Source organism: Phaethon lepturus, unplaced genomic scaffold, assembly GCF_000687285.1.
Source record: "Phaethon lepturus isolate BGI_N335 unplaced genomic scaffold, ASM68728v1 scaffold39606, whole genome shotgun sequence".
Lineage (NCBI taxonomy): Eukaryota > Metazoa > Chordata > Aves > Phaethontiformes > Phaethontidae > Phaethon > Phaethon lepturus.
In genome coordinates, this window is record NW_010547589.1 from 1 (window position 1) to 10,224 (window position 10,224).

General features: G+C 56.9%; 1 protein-coding gene across 1 annotated transcript; it reads left to right on the plus strand.

The window, feature by feature from the left end:
• Window positions 1-41: 41 nt before the first annotated feature.
• WDR62 (WD repeat domain 62) lies at window positions 42-9,471 on the plus strand (the record flags this gene model as incomplete). The annotated part of the gene is made up of 25 exons (XM_010289694.1): window positions 42-127; window positions 327-384; window positions 608-778; window positions 941-1,075; window positions 1,506-1,688; window positions 1,765-1,953; window positions 2,343-2,507; window positions 2,590-2,727; window positions 3,192-3,367; window positions 3,560-3,651; window positions 4,021-4,146; window positions 4,476-4,543; window positions 4,636-4,757; window positions 4,878-4,953; window positions 5,652-5,763; window positions 5,955-6,018; window positions 6,232-6,348; window positions 6,428-6,549; window positions 6,659-6,711; window positions 6,816-7,013; window positions 7,174-7,313; window positions 7,741-7,865; window positions 8,066-8,200; window positions 8,980-9,065; window positions 9,271-9,471. Coding segments are annotated over 25 exons (3,138 nt in total), but the record flags the coding sequence as incomplete, so codon positions are not given.
• Between the last annotated feature and the right edge of the window lie 753 nt (window positions 9,472-10,224).

A 10,224-nucleotide genomic window follows, 5' to 3' on the forward strand; every position in this document is an offset into this window, starting at 1 on the left:
CCCAGGACCCCTCCACGCCCCCTGAAATCCCAGCCTGGGAAAAACCTACCCCCTTCCTGTCCAGGTGTGTCATTGTCATCCTGAACCCCCGGGAGAACACGCAGACACATATCCTGAACACCTCCAGGTACACCCCAGTAGCTCCAGGTACCCCCCAAACTGCTCCAGGTATCCCTGAACACTGCTAGGTACCCCCCAAACACAGGCTGAGGCATACATTGGGTTTCAGAAGTGCTGCTTCCAGTATTTTTCTTTCCTTCTCCTCCCAATAAAACCTCAGTTTTCTCTCTGGAGTAGCTCAGTTGTTAAAGAACAATATTTTCTAGGAAAACCCTGAGTGCGTTGGCCTTCTCACCGGATGGGAAGCTCATCGTCACCGGAGAGGTGGGTGCCACTTATTTGTAGTCACCTACACCCCAGTTTTGGCTGTCCTGGCAGGATGAAGTAGCCAGGATTATTCCTCCCCTGCATTTTGGGGTTTTCAACCCCATTTGGGATTGCGCTGGGAGGGTGGGAACACCCTTAGGGTCAGAGGATGCACTGGGTGGCTGTGGGAGGCTGGTGAGAAGGGGAAAGCTGCTGCCACACCGCTGTCTTCCCTGCACAGAACGGACACCGACCAGCCGTCCGCGTGTGGGACGTGGAGGAACGGACACAGGTCTCAGAGTTGCGTGGTCACAAGCACGGCGTGGCTTGCGTCGCCTTCTCCCCCAGTGCCAAGTACCTGGTGTCGGTGGGGTACCCGCACGACAGGGTGGTCAATGTTTGGGACTGGAAGGTGAGCTCTGGCCAAACCAAGCTGGCTTAAAGCAGCTTGAAATTCCCTAATTTGGCGGAAAACAGCCCTTTTCCATCTTTTTCCACAGTCGCTCGCGGCTCTGGACTTTTGGGGGGTAATGCTTACTGTGCACGACCCAACCGCGTCCTTCTTTCTGAACAGAAGGATTCCCTGGTCGCGTCAAACAAAGTGTCCTGCAAAGTGACAGCCGTGTCTTTCTCCGAGGACCACTACTTCGTCACCGCGGGGCACCGCCACGTCAAGTTCTGGTTCCTGGACTCATCAAGGGAGCTGAAGGTGACGGGGTGCCCTTTGCCAATGCAATCTCATGGGGCGTGGGCAGCTGATGAAGCTGAACTGGGGCTGGATGCTGCTTAAATCCTTGTCACCGAAGCCAATGAGACGTGGGAGAGGGCAGTGTCTGTAGAAAGAACCAAAGAAATGCCAGGTTTTTGCCCCAAAATTCATGCTGCGGCATACTTGAATGTTGCTTTTCTCTGTCTGCCCGGCACCGGACGTCGAAGCTGCGGGTGCTTCAGCTCAGCCTGGAGCTGGGGATATTCTGGCCAGCAAACGGCCATGGGTGCACAGCAGCTCTGCTGGGGAGCACGCGTGGACATGGGGATGCTGCTGATGTCCAGTACCAGGTGTACTCCAGAGGGCTGGGAGACGTTTCCTTCGTTAACACTCGTTAACGTCGGGTTGGCAGCGCTACCCTGCTTTCCAGATCAATGAGACAGTGCCACTGGTGGGACGCTCGGGGCTGCTGGGAGAGCTTCTTGACGACATCTTCTGTGGCGTGGCCTGCGGCCGAGGGCAGATGTTGGGCAGCACCTTCTGCGTCTCCTCCTCGGGGCTGCTCTGCAAGTTCAACAAGAAGCGGATGCTGGAGAAATGGATCCTTCTGAAGGTGGGGTGGGGGGGCGGATTCCCCGGACCCCCAGGGTGAAGCCCACCAGCAGGGACCTCACCTGCTCCGACCACAGGTGCCGCTGGCAACCTGCCTCTGCCTCAGTGAGGAGCTGATATTTTGTGGCTGCGCCAACGGCACCGTGAGGATTTTCCAGGCTTGTGACATGTGCTACCTAAGCGACCTCCCTAAACCTCACCCCCTGGGCGTGGATGTCACCCAGAGCCCCCCACGGAGGTACCGCATGGCCAAGAGGATGACAGGGATCCCCCTGTCCCCTCTCTGAACTGTCCGGCGCAGCTTCTGCCGCTGAACTGTGGGGTTTTGGACACCACAGCTCTCATTGCTTGGCCTGCGACCTTGTCTTGATGGAGGTCTGAGCTGAGATAGGTGTGAATCGGCGCCTGATTTTATGCGCAGTGAAGGGATATGGCGAGGATGGGAGAGTGGTCAGGCATATGGGGGGGGCCACACAGTTTTGTTTTCCGCCTTCGTTTCAGGGCTGTGGGTTGGGTTATGAACGCAATTTCATTCGCAAATCACATCTGACTTTGGCAGAACACTCAGTGGGCTCTGGAGGGGTCAGCCCCCCAAAATACTGCGTTCTTGGGATGTGACTCAACTCCGTCTCCCTCTCACTGAAGGCAGCCGGACCTGGTCTACCCTGACACCATCGCCTTGGCCTACGATGCCTGCAACCGCTGGCTGTCCTGCGTCTACAGGGACCACAGCATCTACGTCTGGGATGTCAGGGACCTGCAGAACGTCAGGAAGGTGTGGTCAGACCTTTTCCACAGCTCCTTCATCTGGAGCGTCGAGGTGAGGGCAAGTGGGTCCCACAGAGGTGATTTGGGGCACCTGCAGCTTTTTTCCCCCTCAATGTGTAACCCCCTGGGTGCAGGTGTACCCTGAATTCGAGGAGCGGAGATCCTCTCTGCCTCCTGGCTCCTTCCTGACATGCTCCTCAGACAACACCATCCGCGCCTGGACCCTGGAAAATGGCTCCACGTGCTGCATCCAGGGCAGCGCCTACAGCACGGTACAATGGGGGGGCTGCATCCCCCGTCCCTGCTCAAAGCAGCCCCCCAAAACCACGCCAGCAGCTGGGGGAGCTCAACCGGCTCCCTGAGCTCTTGGCTTGTGGGACTCGCCTCTAGAAAATGAGGTTGCTGGAGGTTTCGGGATGGTTCCTGTCTGCTTCTTGCTGCTCTGGGTACAGAGCCGCCACCTGAGTGGAAGACGAGTGGTGATTTTGAGCGGGTTTTGGTGATGGTAGTGAGCCTGGAAACTGCTTTCCGTTCTCCTGCACCTGCTCTTTCTGTCCGAACAACCAAAGTGCAGAGCTGTGCTTTTCAAATCCTGGCATTTCCTGAGCGGGAAGCATGGCAAAATAAAGTGGGGATGTTGGAAGCAGCTGCGTGAGATGGGTGGGCTCCTCTCCTCCCCAAAGAGCTGCCTGTGCTCTGCCAGGGGCCTGACTGTCGCCTCTTCTCCCGCGCCAAGACCCTGCTGAATGTCATCTACGTGGACAACAACACGCAGCACCTCCAGGACTCCTCCACCGTGCCTGACCGAAGCGAGAATATGGGTCACCTCGATGTCAAATCCGGGGTGCGGGTGATGCAGGTCAGCCCCAACGGGGAGCATTTGGCATCGGGGGACAGAGGAGGAACCCTCAGGCAAGTGGCGCCGCGCTCGGCCGAAAACTGAAGGACGGTGGTGGTTGGGTGCCGGCGTGGGCTCCCCACCACTCCTTTCAGCCGTTCCCCTCTTTCTGTGAGCATCTCTGATGCTCACACCCCTCACTGTGTGCCAACGGTGTTCCTGCCCTGTTTTTTGGGGGCCGAGCCAACAGTGCGCTTCCCTTGCAGGATACACGAGCTGCAGTTCATGCAGGAGGTGGCTAAAGTTGAGGCTCACGATTCAGAAGTCCTTTGCCTGGAGTATTCAAAGCTGGAGACTGGTAAGCCTTCGACTCGGCAGCGATGCCCAAAAGCTGTGTCACCAGGTGAGTCCTCAGGCATTGCCAGTGAGCCTTCAGGCTCAGCTTCTCCTTCACCAAAGGAGCTGAGGCATCCTGAAAAACAAGCTCTGCAGGGAAGGGTCTCTCCTCTGAGAAACCCCAGGGCTGTGCAAATTAAAACACGGCTCAGGCTGCGCTGGGGGCTGCGGGAAGGACCTGTGCAATCACGGTTTGCTCTCCCTTTAATACCCCACCTAGAACTGGTTTACATCAAAATCTTTGCAGGGGATGACAGTAAATATACTATTTATTTGAACAAAAACCTTTAGTGCAGCGTTATTTTAACACCCCCTTTTCTGCCGGCTCCAGGAGCAGCGCTGCTGGCTTCGGCGAGCAGAGACAGGCTGATCCACATCTTGAACATAGACAAGAACTACAAGCTGGAGCAAACCCTGGACGATCACTCCTCTGCGATTACATCTGTCAAATTTGCTGGTAGGTGGCTGAATTGCATCTGAATTCCCCCCGTCGGGCTGCCCTTCGCCTTGTTCTGCCTTGAAGATGAGGTTTTTCTCTCCGGATTTATGTACCTAAACTTCAACGTCTGTGTTAGAGTGGGCTCCTCAGTAGAAAACAGTTGTCCCCAGATGAACAGCACTGAGCCATTCGTTGAAGGGGATCCCACCCTTGGATTGCATCTGGGTTTTAAAAGAACGATTTTTTAATGGATTAATTCATAAAGAGTAATTTTTCGGATTCACTCAGTGGTGAATTTGGAATGGACGCGATCTCCACTCCCCTTTCCCTGTGCTCTCTTTGCCCAGGCAACGGAGACATTCAGCTGATAAGCTGCGGCGCTGATAAAAGTATTTATTTCCGCAATGCTCAAAAGGTGTGTTAGCAGCATCTCCACAGGGATCTGCTGCTTCTCCCCCAAATTTGGATGGGCGAGAAGGCAACATGGCTCTCCCTGTCATCCAACAGCTCCCAGATGGCTTCAATTTTGTTAGGATGCATCACGTCGCTGAGAAAACCACCCTGTATGACATGGACATTGACATCATGCAGAAACATGCCGCTGTCGCCTGCCAGGACAGGAACGTCAGGTGAAGGCACTTTTTTGTGCCCAGGCACAAAAACCCACCTGGGGGTCATCTTTCTCCTCCCGGCTCCAGTGTCCCTGCCGGGCTTGTCACCAGCTTGACTACCTCCTGCTCCTCTCACAGGGTTTACAGCACAGCCAGTGGGAAGCTGAAGTGCTGCTACAAGGGCTCGCAAGGCGACGACGGCTCCTTGCTGAAGGTAAGAGGGCAATTTCCATCACATGTTGGCCGTGAGGGCATCCACAGCAGCTCCTTTGACACAGCGGTGGGGCTGGATTGTCAGCAGTGCTGAAGGGCTTGGGACTGAGCCGTTGGTACCCTCAAGGGAAGATCTGCCAACCAGAAGGAGCTGGAGACGTTGGCCAATGTCAACCTCCTGAGGTTCAACAAGGCCAAGCACAAGGTCCTGCAGCGGGTGAGGGCAGTGCCCCATCCTGGCACAGACTGGGGGACAGAGAGCAGCCCTGCGGAGAAGGACCTGGGGACACTGGTGTGTGACAAATGGGGCGTGAGCCGGCAATGTGTGTTTGCAGCCCAGAAAGCCAAGCATCTGGTGGGCTGCAGGTTGAAGGAGGGGATTCTCCCGCTCTGCTCTGCTGAGCCCCCCTGGCATCCAGCTCTGGGGTCCCCAGCACAAGATGGGCATGGACCTGCTTGAGTGGGTCCACAGGAGGCCATGGAGACGGTCCAGGGCTGGAGCAGCTCTGCTGTGGCAAGAGGCTGAGGGAGTTGGGCTTGTCCAGCCTGAGGAAGAGGAGCCCTTACTGCAGCCTTTCAGTACTTAAAAGGGCTTGTAGGAAAGATGGAGAGGGAGTTTTACCAGCTCCTACGAAGCTGCCTGGCTCTGCTTGCCTCCCAAACTGTGGGCGAACCCGACCCACCGTTCCTCTCCCCCAGGTGCAGCTGGATCCCTCGGGCACCTTCCTGGCAACAAGCTGCTCCGACAAGAGCATCGCCCTCATCAACTTCCACTCTGGGGAGCACGTGGCAAAAATGTTCGGCCATTCAGGTTCGGTTCCTCTCGGGGAGGGGAGGTGCAGGGGAGAGCTGCCAGGAAGCCCCCAGCACTCTGCCTGCCCCTGCCTCTCCCCTGTTCGGCCGTGAATGCCCATACACCTTCTATGTCACTTAAATCTAAACAAGCGCAGAGGTTGTGGTCCTGATGAGCAACCTTGCTGTGTTTCCTTCCCTTCGGCACAGAAATAGTCACGGGGATGCGGTTCACCTACGACTGCAAACACCTCATCACTGTCTCAGGAGACAGGTAGGGGCTGGCGGACCTAAAAAATCACCTGATTTACATCTCGCCAGACACTATAGGAGAATTGGCTTTAGAGAGCACTGGGCAGGATGTACACACAGGTGGAGGCAGTGCTGGAGGCTGGGGTGGATTAAATTGATTGAGGGACTTAACATAAAGCCCCCCCATCCAAAATCTCCGGGAGACCTGACACCCCCCCCACCTTTCTACCCTCAGTTGCATCTTTATTTGGCACCTGGGCCCCGAAATCACCAGCAGCATGAAGCAGCACTTGCTGGAGCTCAATCTGCTGCAGCCAAAGCAGGTGGAACCCAGTCCCCCAGCACTGCTCAGGTAGTGGGGAAAAGCTGCTCAGCCCCCACATGCCACCCTGTTTTTGCCTTGGCCACCCCACCGTTCTCCCCTCCTGCAGGCAGGAGACCTACATCACGGTCCCCGGTGGGACAGCAACCCCCGGTGCTGGCAGAGCTTCTGCCGAGGAGGGAGATGAGGCCTCATCCCCACAGACCCCCTCCAAAGAGGACTTGGAGCCACGTGCGTTGTGGGCCGGGGTCCCTCTGCGGCTGCACCCCGTTTTCTGACCATCTTTCCTCCAAGTGCTGCGGCACACAGAAACGCTCCTAACCCTGCTCTCCCCCTCCAGCTCCAGCGTGCATCCTAACCAACGGCAGGCTGCCCTTGTGGGCAAAGAGGCTGGTAAGTCGCCTCGCTGCACCTGGAGATGCAATTTAACAGGTCCAGATGAAGATCCTTTTGCTCCATCTCCACTGGATTCCCTCTCTTCTTTCCCCCCTTCCCAGCTGGGAGAAGTGGAAGAAGGGGCGGTTGCCAGCCCCCCGGGGAGCTACCGGCCGCGGGGGCGATGGGCAGAGCGCGCCCAGAGGGGCCCCATCAAGACCTTGCCGGAGGCGGATCCCCCCTACTTCACCCCCCTGAAACCCCACCTTGAGGGCAACATGGAGCTTGAGCCCAGCAGCCTGGAGCACTTGCTTTCAGAGGTCAGTTGCCCCTACGTGAAGCTGTGAGGGGCCGGCCCCAGCGCCCTCCATCAGCCCTCACCAGACTCTGGTTTTAACCATCCCTGGAGACCCCTGCCCACCAGCGCTGATCTTTCTGGGAAAAATCCGGTTATGGACATCAGCTCCCCACCTCCAGCAGGCAGAGAGCTCTCCCAGCGACCTCACTGAGGACTTCCAGCTCTCCGAGCTCTTTCTGGACGAGAAAACCAATGGGGGACCGGAATCGCCAGATACAACCAGGACCAGCCTGGAGGAGCTGGACGTGCTGGAGGCGAGCAGGTCAGTGCTGGCTGAAGCCAACAGCCAAGCAGGGAAGTGGGCACCACGTTTCACTATCGGTCTTAAGCCAACCTCGCTCTGCTAGTTTGTGCTTTGCTTAACGTTCTGGCTCATGACGAGCTCCATCAGGCCCTCGTCCCCGCCATGGCTTTTCCCTTCAAGCCAAATTTGAAAGCATTTTGGCAATGCCGGAAGGTGCCAGCCCAGCAGTGCGGGGCAGGTCGGGGCTCCCTTCCTCACACCAAACCTCCCACCTGGCCCCTAAAGCCCGGTCAGGGTTGGAGGAGGGAAACTGTGGCTTGTCCCAGCCAAGCACCAGCACGCAGACGTGCGTGTCCCAGCTCAGAGCAATGGCAAGCACAGACCCGGTGGCGGCATCCGGTGCGCGGCACCACCGGCATCAACAACCTGTTTGCCTTTCCTCAAGGCAACATGTGATGGAGCTGCCACTCTGCCCCGCATACCCGGAGGAGCTTGGGATTGGCCGGGAAGATGCCTCAGCCTGTGTTCCGCTCTGCCTGGGATCACTGGTGCCCTGCTACCGCTCGGAAGGTAATGCCAGGAGCGCAGACAGGGCTCCAGGAAGGTGCCATGAGCACCGGCTTTGCCAGCGCTGAACCCTCGTGACTGAGCGGGAAGCTTGGTGGCGGCTTTAGCTCTTGGGCGGGGTGGGGGGAAGCGCATCAGAATAAAAAACGCCTGGTGCTAACGTCTGTCATGGGGGGCCTTCCTTTCTGGCTCCGTCCTGGCAGATGAGGACTCGGTGGGCTCTGCCGGGGAGGCAGAGGAGCCAGAAGAGAACCCACCGCAGAGCAGCTCCCTGCCCCAGACCCCTGAGCAGGAGAAGTACCTCAAGCAGCACTTCGAGACGCTGGCGGATGCTGATGGTAATGGGAGAAACCACAGGTGGTGGAAACCACCGGATGGTGCCGGCATGTTTGGCTTGGCATGGCCAACCCAGGTGGATGCCAGTGATGGCCGAGCTAAAGCTTCCTGCCCATTGACGGCTCCTTAAAGGACTTGAAATCACCTGAACTTGGGGACGAGGAAAAAAACTTGTTCCTGAACCCGCGCTTGAGCATTTCAGCCCGGTTCCTCTTGCGCTGCCAGAACAGCAGGTGGGCGTCAGGTGCTGTGTCTGTCCATCCATCTGTCCAGCAGGGAAGGGCTTTCCCGCTCCTGACCCATTCTCTTGTCCCGCAGGCTGGTGTCCACCTTCCCCCTGTGGGCACGGCCCCAGCTGCAGAGCTCCGTCCGTGCCCAGGAGCCGCTCAGGGACCAGCCAAAAACATCCCAGGAGCTCCAGGCCCCGGGGAGCGCCTCAGGGACCAGCCAAAAACATCCCAGGAGCTCCAGCAATCAGAGGCGAGTTGGTTTTCTGCCTAAAGGAGGGGGAAATCTTTGGGAGAAATACCCCAAAAAATTAATTTTCATTCCATGGGCTGGGCTCAGCGGTGCTTCTGTCAACTTTTTAGAAACTGCTGGATGAAAAACCTTGGCAAATGGGAGAGGAAACAGGCTCCAAGGCCAGCAAACCCACAGGTGTGTGTCTGAGGACAAGAGGGGCTTTCTTCGCCCCAAAACACCCTCCTGGGTGGGGATGAGGTGTTTTTTTGTCCCCTCTCGGATGGGTGCACATGGCTCACAGCAGCTGCAGTGCCCGCAGGATCCCACCTCCGGGTCGAGACCTTTGCTACGGCCCTGCAGCTGCTGCGGACCAGCCTGCAGGAGATGCTGGGGCTCTATGACCAGGTCAGTGCTTCCCAAGGTGGGGGGACCCCCCCAATTCACAGCATTTCAGGGGGTCGTTCCCTTCTCCCTCCTCGGAGGGCCAACTGCTGATGTATTTTGGTCATGTCTGTGGGTTCGGACCCCAGAAAAAACCCCCGTTCACAGCTCATTTCAGAGCCGAGGTGCTAGGGGAGTTTTAGGGTGATGAAGGGACCCCTCTCCGCAGGTGACCCTCTGTGCCACTGAGGAGGATCTCCTCCAGGCGAGGACCGCACTGGCCGGCCTTTTCGGCTGGATGAAAGCAGAGCTGCACTCCCGTGCCGTGACCTACACCACCGATGCCGCCACTGCCACCCCAGCACCGCCACCACCGGACCCTGAGACCCTGGCACTGCTCCGCACCTACTCTGACTCCCTCATGGAGATGGTCCGGAGGAGGCTGGAGGGCAGCAGCCCCATAACACTTTAAATCGAAGTGGGGTGCCAACCCCACTGATGTGCTGTGGAGTAATCGCTGAGGGGCACTTTGGAAATTTACTCTAAGAACAGCATTGAAACAGGGTGGAACGTAGCACTTGTACAACGGGTCTGTACCATGGAGATTCTCTAGACAACCCTAGATGTTGGCAACATCAGGGGTACTTGGTGTGCTGACTCTGGGAGAGATTGCATGGAGGGTGGAGCGGAGTGGAGACATCGCGGCCATGCTCTGTGAACAGGGGAATTTAAGGGTACACAGTGTGTACACTAATAAGCTGCACGTGCGATGCCCTGGGTCAGTGACTTGTCAACTTTGATGAAGTGCTGTACTTGGAGTGAACTTTGCTTATTATAATATCATTATATTACTAAAACGCACACCCCTCTCAAAGCTACCCACCTCCCAAGGTGCGACCACTCCTCAATGAGCGTGCATGCTGAATTTTTCCTAGTCTGGACCTTTAAATGCAAAGCGAGAGAATTCCGCACCAATCCTGATAAAGGTATGTATGACTAGAGTCACTCAAGCTCCACCTGCAAAGTAAAACACTATAAAATAGTGTTTTAAGAGCTGGATGTTAGGGAAGATACCATTGTCGTGTACCATTCTAACTTCTGGGATCAGTCAACGGGCTGAGCCTCTCTTCCTCCCCATTGGGACACCGCTGTGTAAGATTCGAACACTTGGTCATACCAGGTG